This window comes from Ambystoma mexicanum, chromosome 4p, assembly GCF_040938575.1.
Source record: "Ambystoma mexicanum isolate Mex_15411 chromosome 4p, UKY_AmexF1_1, whole genome shotgun sequence".
NCBI lineage: Eukaryota > Metazoa > Chordata > Amphibia > Caudata > Ambystomatidae > Ambystoma > Ambystoma mexicanum.
The window spans coordinates 947,739,716-947,756,537 of NC_090927.1; the positions used below are offsets into that span (position 1 = coordinate 947,739,716).

Genomic DNA, 16,822 nt, shown 5'->3' on the forward strand with positions numbered 1-16,822 from the left:
GATACTGGTGTCATCTGCTGCTGAGGCATCGACCATGCAAATCAATGTGCAGTTGATATTGTGGTGTTTAGTTTAAAGAGATATCCCAGATGGAGAGAATTGCTTGAAGGCCACAAAGAGAGGGAGGGATGCAAGACAAGTGTGCAATCTCATAGAACAATCATAGGTAAGTGTTGCAATGCAGAAAGGAGCTTCATTTAGACAAAGGACTATTTACAGAGACTTGTTTACAAATGCAGTTTCCCAAAGGTTACATCATTTTCTCAGTTGTTATATTCCTCACAATGTCATACTTTTCAAAGTTAAACATGAATTTCTATTCTAATTTGAATCAGCCAAATAGCTTTTATTCGATTTACGGCATATGCCAAAAACACATATGTATGTATAGGTATAACATAGGAGTATATATCATTAATAAAATGCTAAATGATTTAAAACTCTCTTGGTTCAAACATCGGTTGCAAGTTGCATTACCCCTTTTAAACTCGGAACCTCTACAATATGGTCATTATTTCAAGTAAATTGGCTCAAATAACTTCATTTTAACACAGACGCTCAGCAAGTTCTGATTTAAGGCTTCTGAAAAACTCATTTCAGAAGATCAACTTCAATATAAAGGCGTCGGTCTGGATGCATTTGTTGTCAGTGACAGGTTGCTTTCACCATGATGAAATCACCAAGACTCTCATGCTTACTATCTAACATGTCTCGCACACAGACTATGACCATATCACAAATGTATAGGCACATGTGCAGAGATGCTTGTCTTAATACCGCCCATAACATGATTCTGAAAGAAGAAAAACAGTCAAAGGTCATATAACAATGTTTAAAAATATGTTTTAAACATATGAATGTATTCCATTTATGAGTTGCTAAGCAGGGGAACAATGTTTAAAATAGTTTTTAAACATATGAATGTGTTCCATTTATTAGTTACGAAGCGGGGGAACTACAGTTTCCATCTAATACCGTGTGCAATAGTGTTTACATACAGGTGCTAACATGTCTACTTTTAATACCCTGAATTTATTTCATGAAAAGCGAATTCCTGTATATAGCCAAACCAATAATTAATTAATTAATTTCATCCATGATTTGCAAGCATAATTGAACCTGCAATTTAGGGCTACGTCAATTAAAGTCAATAGTATTCAAGATTTTTGGAAAAAATTCCTAATGCATACTTAATTGACAGCTGAATATAAATACATGATTAAACACATGCTAACTATCTTAATGTATGGACCAAACATAAATCAAATAAATAAACATACATTTACTAGACAATGTGAAAACATTTCAGTCGGGGAGTCAGATTTGGAAAAGGTCATTGAGCCATATGTGCATCAGCGATGACAGCAGTGTCCTATCTATTTATGACAAACCATCTCTTAAGTCCTCTTGCTGGCTTTACTGCAACATGCATGTGTTTATTGCCCAAACATATTGCAATGCCAACAAAGGTTTTACTTTACAAAGGGGATAGATTTCAGATTGCTGAATTCCTTAAGGTCTCATGTTGGACACCAGATACCCATCCAGTGGCTCTCCATGTCGAAAGTACGTAAAATAACTAAGCTATCTCTCGTGCATTTGGCGTGGACGGTACTATAGGAACGGTCTGTTTTCAATATTATGCCGTGAGACTATAGATCATGTTATCTTTCAGACAAATAGAAGAGTTACTTGCAGCCCAGTCGTCTTTATATGATGCCTAACGAGCAAGAGCAATTGCCCTCGCTGCAAGGGAAGGGAGTCCTTTGTTTACATGTGCATAGTGTTGACAGTCCACAGCAGGACATGGTCCCTTCTTCTGTGTAATGAAGGTCGATTGAGGCTCCCAAGAGTTTCTTTATGATCTGATCGTATCATCATCCCATAGAGTTTGTTTACAGTATGCAAATAGTGTGTTTCCAGATGCATATTCATAACATCTTCATCCATTTGCAATGTTTATTGACAACGGTCTTTAAATGGAATAATATGCATTTTAATATATCAAAAGCATTGTAATACATTGACTGACTGTAGGTGTTTTGTAGGGGCGACAATGCCTCCTTAAAGTTACACTGTACTTATATTGACCACAAGAGGCAACAGGTCTGATTCACAAAGCGTTTTCAATGGGGAAATCCCATTAAAGAACCCTTTGTGAATCAGGCCCCGAATATTTGATCATGTTCATATATCTTCCTTGAAGAGTGTGTGGCTCCAGAGTATCGATGCTCTTGCGCGTCTTCGTTCGGGTTTGAAACCTTGATCCCACACCATGACTGCCACGATGCAACAGATGGGCAGAACACTATTGACCATGTCACAATTCTGCACCTGGATTACGGATGTTTTCAGTAAAACATTAGGGACAGATAAAGGATGAATGCTACATGATTGGCAGGGAGGACACTTCATTTGTGGATGCACGAAATTCCAGCTCCACACACATGCAGCAACTGCACACGAGGCCTACATAAATACATATGATAACCACATATCAACAAAAACCCGGAGCGGCACATACACCAGTAGCCTAGATGCAGCAACATAGCACCACAATCAAGTGTGCATAACACAATGTAACTAATAGAAGGACACAGAGACCTCTCCAGAGGCCTCTCCTGTGCCCCACCCCCTATGGCATTCACATTAAACAGCACCATTGTCCTAGCAGTGATTTAACCCCTGGGCAAATACGTGCGCCAAGGGGAACAACGAGGCCGCTGATGTCCCATGCCAGTATTGTATTTCCCTTGGAGGTTCACAACATCTCCCATAGATGGGCTTTTTTCTGAAGCAGAAGCATTATTATGGTGCATCACCTTTTCCGATTCACACATTTGACTATACATGAAAGTGATGTTGAATTTATTCAGTGAAATAATCCCTTTTCACAAATACTTCCACCACTCTCCATGTTCCATTTGCCTTCAGCTCATACTGAACAGGTTAAGGACACAAGTTCAATGTGTATTTATTTTTACACGTTTAGGAGTCTTTTCCATTGCATATAAGAATATATAATAACTGTAAGGTGAGATAAGAAAAATGACACTGGATGCAATTGCTTTTCCAGACACAGGTCTCGATGAATAATAACATCCACTCTCCCGGGCAACTGAGCAAAATTCATGAACTGCCATATTTTTAGCATCAGCATTCAGGAAAGGCACCTTAGCATCCTCCAATTTGTGAAAGCTATGGGGCTTCCTCGAAAAATGGATACTATTTTCGCCAAACTGTTTCAGAAGGCGGCAATTGTCTAGGTAAAACTAATCTGAAATTGTAATGCTAAACACATACTCTTTGCAAGTGCAAACCATTAAAGATGCACAAAATCTTTCCAAGGTAGAACAAAGAGAAACACAATTTTCAGGACAGTTATTTTGGTGGGTTTCTCTATGGAACCAACAAATGGCAGAAACATACTGTTGATGTTTCAAAAAAATGTATATGTACATATATAGGTAATGCAGAAAAGTGAGAATTATCAAAAATCTGCTTAGTATCCTATATGTATATACAATGCTGCAACACTGCCTTCTGCTCTCTGCCACTCCTCTTCTAACAAATATGTAAGGGTCTTAAAGCCAGCATTTTTAGGGGAGAAGATACAACCCCGGAACCGAGAAGCAGGGCGGTCCTCAGACCCTAATGGAGTAACATATGTCACAAGCATTTTAGTCTCACATCCAAAACGTGAGGGTGTCCAAATGAGTACTTATAATTCATGATTAAAACACCTTATAGGCAGGGTCAGCATTGTAAAAATATAATGAGCAATACACATTTGTCAAATATAAAGATATGTGGTCATTCTTATGTACCCAACAAACCTCTCTCATGTTATGTAAAATTACCAGAACCCCTCATTATTGCTATTTGTTATACTGGCATTTCGAATATTCTGGTACAAAAGGAGTGTTCTACATTTGATAAACTATTCTTTGGTATACAGTCATTTTATCGAAAGAAAAGAACATCCTTGGTGAAATAATATTTTTCTCTCACAATCCACCGCTTTCTCCACATTTTCTAGGGCTGGTGTTTGTTTACATTATTATACCAGTCCAAGAATGTGTTGAGATTGCTGATAAGTAGGAGAAAAATATTGTCGGTCCCAAGGATGTTTTTCTTTCTTGGGATGTAATTCCTCACAACCACGTTTTGTATATTAGCACAAGTGTAACAGTCTTAGATAACGTCAATAGATACTGGAAGTGATCACTAGAAATTAACCATGACACATTTCACAAAGAGAAGGTTACCGACGATAGTCGAATTCAATATTTTATTTATTGTCAATAATTCACGTTTGTCTCTCAAAATGTCATTTGTCTTGGAAAGAGCCAAGCTCAGATTTAAACCAATGATCAGTTTTTAAAGTATGCACACGCACACAATTAAACAAAGTAGAACACAACAAATGCATTTGTAGACCCTGCAGCCTGCACCTTTAGGCCCTTAGAAGATCTCTCAGAACCACTTCTAGTCTCAGTAGAGCTTCTCCACTCCACTTCACCTTCACTCTATATAAAATGTGCCTGCATTATCAAGGTGCCATTCCCACAGGATAGAAACAATGCTTAGGTGTGTCCGCAATCAGGCCAGGGGCGGTGCCTCCACTGATGCTGCCCCAAGTCTATTTAAGTATAAAAGCACAGCATCACTCCCTGTCAATATGTCTGTGTTATTGCTCTCGTTGCACTTTTGTCCGCAAGACCTGGGGTGGCCCCAGCAAATACACAACTAACCATGTGGCTCACGTGGTGGCGGGGAGGAGGGGGAGAGAGAGAGAGAGAGAAAGAGAGAGAGAGAGAAAGAGAGAGAGAGAGAGAGAGAGAATGTCTTCTTCTCATGAAACGTGAGTTTAATCACATTTAATCACATGGAGAAATACAAACAACAAATAATGATGGCAATATGTCGATTGGAGACGTGACATGGTGAAATGGAAAAATATGTGCTCTAATTGTTTGCCAAAGCAAAAGAGGTGATGGCTGGAATGTTTTGAATTAATAGGACCCTCTGGCATTGCTCTGGGCAACCCTCCAGACTACTGTTCTTTTCCTGCCAAGCCATTACAACAGGGGAAAGACCATATGCAAATCAGGCTTGGTCCGACCCCATAATTTCAATTTTTGGAACATGGGTGCATATTTTAATGCAGCTCCTTAGCTACAGACACTTGGATTGGATGTCACTGTAGCTGTCATGAGGGCACCTGTGACCTCTGAACCTGCTCTGGGCCACTGGTCGAGCAGGCGCTGTGAATCAGGACCCAGATGCAGCAGGGCGCAAGGGCACACTGGGCTTTTGGCATGGAAATAATAGCGGGAATCTGATTAGCAGATTCCCTTTCAGAGATGAAATGACCCGCATCACTTAATACAAATCAATAAAGGCAGGGCTTTCGCACCCTTGCCACATGGGCACTCCTCACAGATGGCAACTCGGAGAAGCTGTTATGCAAGTAAAGGAAAGGCGGTATGGAGACGCTCCTATTTCGAAAAATAAAATAGAAAACGTTAACACGCGCATGATGGAAAGCAGTGTGACAGAAAGGGAAGTCAAGGAACTCCAGTGGCAAGAAGCATTTAATCAGTTCATACTTTAGGAGTGAACGTAGCTAAAACTATGTAAAAAAAAGAAAGACGAATAACAGGAGGTCTAACTTTGGTTTCTGTCAGTCGAGATTCAGACATTAACCGTGCAAGTTTGGTTTTGCAGTTTGGCATCGGCTTAGCAGTGTACGCAATTCTTCCGAAGTTACTTGTGTTTATTCACTGAATCCGTTCTGACTTTCGCCAGCTGCAATGCTTTAGCGACATCCAAGAATAACCAAACAATGAATGGCTTCAACTAATTCATTTAAAGATAAAAAAATAAAAAGGCTCCCAAAACATAACATGACTCAAGCACTCCATTGTGGAACTAAGGGTGAGGAAAGGAACGTGTGATGGGGGCTCAGTAGAGCCAAACGTTATTAACTCGTGTTTTCCTTTTGTCACTGGCCAATAGTTCAGCAAGGGCTAATTTTTCAAGCACATGTTTGTGGCACACTTATCAACAATTGAAGGAAATGGGCAGCAGCACAGAGCAAAGCTGGAGTTCAACGGCATTTAGAGCGCTCGGCGTCACAGCCGCTTGAGCCGCTCTCCCTGGCTGGCAGTCAGGAAGCGGCTTTCCTTTGACAAGTAATGGATAGCGGTGGAAACACTATTAAAAGCTGTCGGTTTACTTCCCCACCGCTGCCAATAAGCACTTGAGTGAGTCTTTGTTATCTTCGGCGTGGAAGGGCGGCAGGAGTGGATTCTCTCCCTGTAGGCACACAGTTAAGTCTAAAACGATAAGTGTTTTTACACATAAAAATGAACTCTCTTATCAACTCTGAAAAAGCTATTGTGCTTTGTAATCTCCTCTCCTCTCAGAATGAACTCACACGTCATGCGTCAAGACTGGCAGGATGTTGCTTGGGAACCCTGTAAGCTATTTGCACAATTCACCAAAAGTTATATATATTTTTTCTCTGTTCCATCCCATCATACATAAAGACAAAATGAGTAATGTATTAATTACTACATAAGGTAACTTTTTATGACACTCAAGTGTGTTTCAAAATATAACTTGAAAGCATGGATTTCATGTAAAATGTTGTAAATATCCATTTTAGAACGATGGTGGTTACTGGAACACAAACTAGGAAATATTAATCTGAAAAGCTATGGCATCAACAGTCACAAACAGTGAGAAGCTACATTTCATGTGATGGCCGAGGTCTGGCTTAATATGTCTGTAACGCAATGAAAGTCTAAGGGGACGTGTACGTTTGCGCACAGAAGTTGATCTTCGCGCTCCGCGTATTCATGGAATTGTTTGCGTAAAAAAGGACTGTATATGCAAGTCGCGGCCGGAACGCCCTTCACTCGCTCCCACCCAAAGCGGAAAGAGTCACATATAGCTAGCTTTGCATGCTCCTCGGGCATGAACACATGCAACCTTGAAACACTGCTTGGGGTCCCCCTCAAACAGTTATGCACCTGGGAGCCACTGCGCGGGCTCCCCCGTCTCTATTACCGGCACATCGACAACATGCTACAAGCGGCAAAGTGAGAGGCCAAGTGAAGGTCTTTTGGTCTTTTGTCTGAAATGTTTCTTTGGTGCCAATTCCTGGAGGCGTGGCTACACCTGATTTCCTTGCTGCTACACCCCAAAAGACCCAATATTGCCGTGGCACGTGTAGCAGCAAAGTGAGAGGCCAAGTGAAGGTCTTTTGGTCTTTTATCTGAAGTGTTTTTTTCGTGGCCATTCCTGGAGTTGTGGCTACACCTGATTTCCTTGCTGCTACACTTCAAAAGATCCAACATTGTCACGTCACCCGAAGCAGCAAAGTGGGACGCCAAGTGAAGGTCTTTTGGTCTTTGGGTTCTTTGGGAACTGAGGTAAGCCACACATGTGAACTCTAGCAATAAGTGACCTTTTTGACTATGATGTAAGTTGCAAGTAACTTTTGCACTTTGAAATTCACATCACTGGCTGAACTGTGTCACCTCACCAACACGCTCTTCAATCATATTGATTACCTGGATTATTGGACGTGAAATGCCTCATTGGTGCTCGTCCACTCTTTACTGTCTGCTTCACGGTTGACAAGCTGCCTTGAAATACATTAACGTGGGTTCTTGGAAGCAGTGTCTACGCAATCAGTGCAAGAGCACATTAGTGGGCCTGACACGCACTTTGGAGAGACCTTGAGCTTCCTTGTTTCTTTTGTGCAGCTCTAATCCTTGGCACATCCCCTTAAGACGGAAAATCTGTATATGCGCCCTCAACATATATAAAAAATGAAGTCCCATACAAGTCGTAGTTGATACTTTATTTAAGGGCCGGTCAGAGATTACAGGGGCTTTGACTCAGCCTTTGGAAAATTTCAACAAAGATTATCTCCCTGTAAAGAAATGCAAAAATACCTTGAAAGAGTAAATCAACTAAAATTGCCAGGAATTTGCCCATGTTGGTGCGTGAAGCTGACATGTCACCAGATTTGTCGCCTTGACCTTTTACACTGTCCAGAAAGGGTTGATGCAAAGGAAAGAGGCTGGGATCACAAAGAAGTCCTTGTTTCCCTTCCATCTGTCTCGCCTGTTGAAATATGATATGATATGATAGGTTATTTATAACGCGCTTAATACCCAGAGGTTTCTAAGCGCGGACCCGGGGATCAAACCCGTGTTGCTCGGTGTTGTCTTGTTTCCAAGACAAGCACGTTGCCCCTGAGCTATCCTCCTGAGACATCATCTGAAGATTCAAAACATCTAAAAAGCGTACGATTTGCACTTGTTACACTTGTAATACATGAAACACCAGCAACCAAAGCTCTACCTGGTTCAGTACCGGCTCCACATGGGACGCAAGCTGCTCCTTACGGGAGGAAAACAATAATTAAAAAGTTTTTTCCAAATGGAACTGCACGTCGTGTTGCTCTAAATGGCCCACTCACACAAAATTCACAGCAAACACCTAAGATAAATCTATCCAAGCATTGCAGACATGTGACAGCTAAACTTCCATTGACTGCCGTTATTGGCTCTTTGCCTTTGACACAGTTAAAAGGTAAGTAGAATGCCAATGAAGGGAACTATATTAACTTTGATATCAGCACCTATAAGGATTTGGGGACTTGGCCAATAATAGAGGAAATCAATTCTTTATCTTACAGCCCTTTCCTTAACGGGTCACAATTTATGGCAATTTTCCAGGAAATTCCATAGTTTTGCCTAATTGGATCTAGTGATATTAAGCGTATTGAGTTACCTAGGGTAGGCAGCCAAACAAATTGGGCTTTGATTAAACTTTCTTCTGTTTTTGCGACTGCTGTGTTAATGATGCATGCCTCACTCCTCTTACCCTTACGTCTATCTTTGATTTTGTGTCGTAAAAGTAAAAAAACTATTTCAAGAGCCGTCCCTGTTTCTGAAGGAAATTACATGCCATGCTTATCTGCTGATTATCAAACTGAACGTGGATCTTTACTTGCTTTCTGAGCACCTCGCCTACTCTCAACTCTCTTCCTTCGTCTCTTCTTCCGCTCTCCTTCCTCCCTTCCAATCTGGCTTCCGACCCAAACACTCCACTGAAACTGCTCTCACCTCTATTCTCAATTCTCTCCTCTCTGCTCGGCATGCCAAGCAAACTTCTATCCTTATTCTCCTTCATCTCTCTGCAGCTTTTGACACTGTCGATCACCCACCCCTGCTACACACTCTCTCCTCCTTCGGCTTCAAAGGCCCTGTTCTGAAATGGCTATCTTCTTACCTCTCTTCTCATTCCTTTGCTGTCTCATGGGGATACCAGACCTCTCCTTCCTTCCCTCTCATCTACGGAGTTCCTCAAGGCTCTGTACTTGGTCCTTTCCTCTTCTCTCTTTACACCTCCCTCATTGTTCCTGTTATCTCCTCCTTTGGTATCTCCCATCACTTCTATGCCGATGATACCCAACTCTTTCTCTCTTTCTCCTCCTTCACACCTGACCTCCAGCTTAAACTCTCCTCTTGTCTCACAGCCATCAAGAACTGGATGTCCTCGCGCTTCCTCTCTCTTAACACTGATAAAACTGAAGTCCTTTTCTTCCCTTCTAACACACTTCCTCCTCCCTCTCCTCCCCCTTTCATCCACTTTCCTCCCTCCAATCTCCCTATCTCCTCCCATGTTCGTAATCTAGGTGTTCTATTTGACTACTCTCTTACCTTCTCACAACACATTTCACTCACCTCCCGCACCTGCCGATACCACCTCTACAATATTCGCAAAATCCGTCCCTCCCTAACATTCCACGCTACCAAACTCCTTATTTCCTCTCTCATCTTTTCCCGCCTCTTCTACTGCTCCTCCTTAATCTTTGGACTTCCGGCATCTCAACTTGCCCCCCTTAAATCCATTTACCACTCCGCTGTTCGTACCTTTTGTCTCCTTACCTCCCGTGAGTTCATCTCCTCCTCGCTCTCACCTTAGCTGGCTACCTTTCCACTTACAGCTAAAATTTTGCTTTCTCTGCCTTGTTTTCAAATCCCTACATGGTCTTGCTCCTCCTTATCTCTCTATCCTTCTCACCTTTTACTCCCCCTCTCGCTCCCTTCGTTCGGCTGACCATTTCCTCCTCACTGTACCTCCTTCCCCCTGCACTTCCTCCCGGTTCCGCTCCTTTCAACTCCTTGCTTCTCTGCACTGGAACTCACTCCCCCTATCAATCCGCTCTTCCACGACCCTCCCCTCATTTCGCACTTCCCTTAAATCCCTCCTCCTCCATTCTCCACCTTGAAAGCCCCCCTACCTCTCTTCTCCCTCCCTTCTTTTCCTCTTCTTATTACTCTCCCTCCTCTCCTATTTCACTCTCTCGCCCTTCCATTTTCACTCGTTCTGTCCTTCTCCTGCCCCCTCACCAATCCTATTCCCACTCGACGTCCCCTCCCCCTCAGTTAATTGCTCTTTGCACTGTTTTGTTGTAGAATGATTCAAGATGTAATTTTTGCTCCCAATGTTTTTTGTTGTTGTTCTTTGTATTAAGTTGTTCCATTGTACAGCGCCTTGGTGTAAGGCGCTCTATAAATAAATCAATCAATCAATCAATCAAATAAATAAAACATTTTTGTAAACAATCTGGTAGAGGAACACTGGCTGCCTACACGTGTTAACAATGATGAAAATTGACATCTCTCTATTGTAAATACTTTAAAATAGATTTCTTGGAATACAAGTGGGTACCGGCATTTCCTACACCATCTGTGGGGGTTGCTACCGCAGCTTCAAGTGAAGTTTTTTCCTTGCAGGAAACTTGCCGTGTTTCCCCCTTTTTCAAAACTGATTTTTAGATAGTGCACAATTTGTGGTCTCGAGATCGGAACCAGATGGTGCACTCATTGGAAACGTTCCATTACACTATTTCTTCACCTTACCTTTTACCCGCTGTACTTGGTTTGTTTGGGTACAATTGCAGGCCTATTCTTGTGATAAATGTGTATGATCCTCCTGGGGGATCTTATACCAAAAATATTATCACCACTATCGAAAGATATCATTTTACAATGGTTCGTAATATCTCGTTTGGGTCATGTTGTTATCGCTGGTGACCTAAACGATCGAAACCTGTTTTTTTCTCCTTCCCAAATGGCGAAGGATGTGAGTGAATGGGCACACTTTCTGGCTCGCGATGATTAAACTTTCTTGCCTTTCAGGGTACAAGATGCTACAGTACCAAGCCACACATGGAGAAATGACACTGTTAAAACCCATATCGACTATGTGATTACTGACATAGAAACAAAAAGGACGTGCAGCGAAGTGGCAATTAATTTTAACAACTTGAGTGATCATGCTGTATTTAAATGGAGTTTCAGTACTACTATATTTGATAGAAAAAGGTATGTGGTGGCAAATTTTAGTTCAACTTTGAGGGTTAGCCGCATAATATTGTCTGCTACAAATATTGAATTTTTCAATAAAGCTTCTCGGCTGAAATGTGAGGAAATCCAGGCCGCCCTTGTAAATGCAAACTGGGACCTTGAACACTTGGTTCAAAATTATATTTGACCTACTAGGAAAAAGTGCAGTGTAGCCATGTATTATAATGGCACTCAGAAAAAGAATAAACAACCATATGATGTAATAATAGCTGAAAAAACAGAACCCTTTGCAAAGCCAGACATGCGATTAAAAAACAATAATTCACTTTGTTTTAGTGACAAACGGTCCTGTATAAAAAATGTAACAAAGAAATACAGGAATTGGCTTAAAAACCATACGCTGTTATTTATAAATTCAAATTGGCTCCAATTGTTTAGATGGTTGAAATCCCATGATAGTAAACACTTGTTGGCAAAGGTTAATGAATATAAGAAGGATATTACTCCAGTCGAACTCAATCGGGTTTCGAAAAAAATGGTTGGTTGGAGCTATATTACGACCCTGATTCCTCTCCTGAAAGCTCGGTATCAGAAGTAGCAGCACATAGTAATGCCAACTTAGATATTGATGAAGAACTGTTGGTGATCATAATCAAGAATTTGAAACATTCCCATGCACCGGGCCCAGATGGTATACCAAACGCAGTATTAAAGGACCATCCTGATTTTTGGGCCCGGATATTTGGGGGCTGATTCATGGAATTATTTGCGCTGAAAAACAGAGATTTGTGCGCCATTCTGCCTGCAAATCCCTGTTTAACAAATGGGGATTTGCGGGCAGATTGGCGCACAAATCCCTGTTTTTTGGCGCAAAAATTCCATGAATCAGCCCCATGTTTATTATGTCTTTAAGCACAGCGAAAAAAGAGGGATTTGACCCTGCAGTTGGCGAAAATCCAACTTGGTCCCTATTTTTAAGAAAGAGCATAGGCTCAACTCCCATAATTATAGGCTACTTGCAATGATGGATACAAGCCCAAATATCTTTGCTACAAGTTTCCTGCTTAAATTAACTACGTGGGCTGATAAAAATGCAATTTTTAGTCCTTTTTAGACGGGTTACAGAAAGAACTACAATACTGTTACCAACATATGTGCACTACAATACTTAATTGCAGAAACTACAAATCCAAATAGACCATACCTATTTTGTGGATTTTAGTAAGGTGTTTGACCTTGTCCTCCGTGCATTACTTTGGCGAAAACCTATTTAAAGATGTAAATTTGTTACTTTAAATCCAGCAACTATATACACATACATCAATTACATTTAGACAAAATCTAGATGGTTTTTGCACTAAAAACCAAAAGACAAATAGTGGCCTCAAGCAAGGGTGTGTGCTGGGACCAATTTTATACAACCTTTTTACAGTGGACCTGAACTACGTTTTTAGATAATGAAACAACTTTCTGCTGAGGATAGATGGCATGCAGACACCTTGGTTGTCCTACGCTGATGGCATCATTTTGTTTGATCATACTCCCATCGGCTTACAGCACTTGATAAATGATTTAGTAAAATATTCTAGTGCTAATAGTATGGTGATTAACACAATTAAGACTAAAACGTTGTGCTTAAGTAAAAAAAAAAAGCATAGACAATGGGAAGTTTACATGGCACATTGATGAAACCTGCCTCGGACCTGCCTCGAGAGAGTAACTGAATATAATTAATTGGGATTTCCAGTAACTTCAAATATATTACAAGGAAAATATCACCTGCAAGGCCTGAAGAAAATGGCTTGCAATAAAACATCATATTGTATATCAAGGTGAATATAACATTGATGGACTATTGGAGATATATCAATCAATTATGGTGCCTTCCATACTCTATGGTTTAGAAGCTTCAAATTCAAAGCAGATTTCCTTGTTAAAACAATTTGAAGGCAAACCTTTGAGGTCTGTCATCAATCTGACAGGTTCAGTTCCCGTCAAGGCTTTGCGGCTTGAGTACGGGGTTACTTCATTAAAGACCTTATGGTATGTGCAAAGAACTCACTTTACACCAAATTTCTGGATTGTAGCCTAGTTTCTAATGAACTACTGCAATTATTGGGAAGAAAGCTGCATGTTTGGACGTAAACAGATTTATTATTGAGTTAAGGGAAGCTGCATCACTTTTATAGAGAAATTAAATCTTTGAAAATTATATACCAAAAATGGAACCAAATTACAAAACAAAAATAAAAAAGAAAGCCATGGACTGGGACATGGCAACAAACGTTGATATTTGCACTGTAAGGCCAGATATGTCTTGACAAAGTCATAAAATTCACCTTCTGTCTTCCTACTTGACTAAGCTGTACTCTATGAAACTTAAATGTTTTGTACTGTATTTGCAGCTCAATATGTTGCCCACTAATGATCTTATTGGCGCTTGGCAAAAAATGCCTCATGAAAAGCGGTTATGCAGATTCTGTTTGGCTCATGTTGAAACTTGTTGTCATGTTTTAACTAGCTGTAGAGAAGGAGCTAAGTACCCCCACCTCAACCACTTTACCCAGAATGCCTATATGTTGGAAACCAGAGTATGTGAGCTATGCAGAACAATTGAAACAACTGATCACAATGGAAATCCTGGAGTCAAGGTTCCCGATGAGAAAACCATACCTGCATTCAAGACAGTATGTTGGCTGTTTAAACAAAATCCCAGCAGAAGCAGGACGCCTGACTGACGAAGCAGATTGGTGACATCATGCGAGACGAGCTGACGTACATTGAAGAGATGCAGGGATGAGGGAATGCAGATATTCTATAATAGAATTGCTTTTAATATATAGAAGGAAGACATGAAGTAATTTTAAAAGTATTCATTACATTATTGATCTGAGCTGTTTGGACATGATATGTATTGATTTTTTATATTTATGATGTTGAATCGGATTTGTATCTTGCTCTTTTCTTGGATGAATTCAATTGTTTTGTGTTCTTTTACCTATCCATTGTTTTAATGCTTTGGTTGTATTTGCTTTGTATCTTTTCTTTTTTTTTATGTGCCTAAAGTTCTGTAATTAACTAAGTGCACAATAAAACATGTATACAAATTTCCGTAACCAGGTAAAACTCTGTGTGCTAACGCCCGTAACCCATACATGCACCCCGCTACACTGCGTATGCACATCTCTAAGTTGGTTCCAAACCCTGTCTGTGTGCATGTGCCCCTAAATCCAACATGCTATCTCACTGCACAGAGGTGATTGATATGCACAAGCATTTGTATGCCTGCCTTCGGGGGGGCGGATAGATTGAGGTCTTTGTGTGGGCCTTTCACTGACGAGAGCTTGTGCAGTCAGATCCATGAATACGCTTCATTCCTTTTATATGTGGGCGTGTGTTAGACCCGCTGTGGCCTGACCCTTATTACGTCCACATTTTCTCAAGTTCTTTTCCATTTTGTGTGTTCCACCCCCTACACTGGCCTCTGTGCAGCCACGCTCATGCTCTGGGAGGTGTCTCGCACAGGGCGATGGACTTCACCCAGAGACTGTGTGAAGACCCTGAAAAGTACGAAAAAGTCCCACGCACTCAATTCCATGAATCGACAAATGGGATTTTGCTTGTGGCTTGTAGCGCAATGTCCTGATTTGCTGCACAGAAAATTCTATGAATCAAGACTATAATGGCAAGGGCTAACAGGAACTTCAGAAGGCCACAGGCGTAGGCAGGGTAGGGCATGAGCAGGCAAGTCCTGCCCAAAATCTGTAAATGCCCACTCAGCAGCGCTGTGTGGGCATTTATTGATGCTAATGTCACTGCAGGGGGCACAACTGCATTAGCTTCAGGCCCCACTGGCTAGACAATCCGGGCTATGCCTCTGCTGAATGGTATGAAACGATCATAAAGCTGTCAAAATTAACTGGTTTAGAGCCCTACCACTATCCTGTTAACTTACTGGACCACTCACTGGGATACCTGCAGCACATTTCATTACACAATATGCATAGATCCCCCACGATCACTAATTCAGCACAACAATTCCATAACTGGTTCCCCAATCAGGCCAGCATCTTCGTCCAAAAGGATTGATCAGTTCAGCTCTTAAGGGATGCAACACAGGAATTCAACTAGTAGAGCATTGTTGTTCTCTCTATTTGGAAAGTGCTCTGACTCACTTGAACTAGTGCATTACAATCTACACAACTATAAAGAAACAGAAATAAACAAAATTCACTGAAAATTTCCAGAACTTGTGTAACCTGGTCTCCAGAGCCTGAAAGGGCCCATTGAGAAGTGGTTTAAGGGGACAGGTGGGCTTAAATGTTCTGCTAAGCTTGAAGAAGCTGAATCAACTAGATGACTCGCTCTCCTACTGCTTCACTACTCACGTCCTGTGTCTGTAGATGATCTGGCCAGCTGTTCTGGCCTCATGTAGCATAACATCTTGTACAAAGTCTTAAAAACATTGTCATTGGTGATCAATCCAGTTGAAAAATTAAACTTAGGTAAAGAGAGCCAAGAAAATACTGAAAAATAGTTCCTCCTTTTTTATTGAAGTTTTCAATTACTTTGACTATAGCATGGTGTGTTTCTATAGAAAACCTAACAAAAGATGTCCTCATTGATGGACCAAGTTAAACCAGAGAATCCATTCTGTTGCAAAATGATTTACTCGTTGACCACATTTAGGTGATACTGAACATTGTCTAGGCTTTACAAGGTACCCACAGAACTGATATGTATTCTGGAACATTTGTATGCATTGGGTAATTTTAAATAGAGGCAATTGCAATTTTAAAGTAGAGGGGAGAAATGATTGTGTTGTCTAATTTAGGAAATACAATCAGACAATGAAAAGTCTGAGTTGGTGACCCCATTCCTTTGCATTATGTTTTTGCTTTATTTATATATATATATATATATATCTCAGTTTACATTACGTGTTGGAGGAAATTATGTGCATACTAACTGAACCATGTTCTCCCAATTACTTCCTACTGAACTTCTCCCCACCACTACCTTAATACCTTACTCCCATTTGAATCTAATTCTCTTGCTTCTGATCTTGGCAAAATTAGGTCTTCCCTTCAGTCACTTGCTTCACCTCACCTCTGTTGATAAGTCCCTTGTAGAGTTTCACTATCCTTGGAGCGCCATCACTTATTTCTCCCTCTTGGGTGATGACTTTGCTCTCCATTTCTCATCCAAATTCACCAAGATTATATAATCCTTGAATTCAATCCTATATTTCTGTCATGCCACCTTCTCGCTATCTCTTAACCCCTCAGCCCTCTCATCTTTATGATTCTTCCATCAAACCTCTTGTGCAGAATGCCCCCTCTTCTAGAAGCTGCCACGCCATCCTGCACTCTTGTATTCCTGTTTGACTCTCAATTGGTTATTTGATTAAGTCCTTAGAACCT

The 16,822-nt window shown here is 40.9% G+C and overlaps 1 protein-coding gene across 2 annotated transcripts in view; it reads right to left on the bottom strand.

The window, feature by feature from the left end:
* Window positions 1–16,822, bottom strand: part of GRIK2 (glutamate ionotropic receptor kainate type subunit 2) — a 2,093,351-nt gene that overhangs the window by 986,942 nt on the left and 1,089,587 nt on the right. The window contains exon 10 of one of the 2 annotated variants that reach the window (XM_069606523.1): window positions 415–793. The exons of the other annotated variant lie outside the window; for it this stretch is intronic. Within the exon in view, the coding sequence (XP_069462624.1) occupies window positions 734–793 (60 nt within the window). The 3' untranslated portion in view covers window positions 415–733. Of the gene's footprint in view, window positions 1–414; window positions 794–16,822 lie in introns of those variants that run through there. 2 annotated transcript variants of the gene reach the window in all.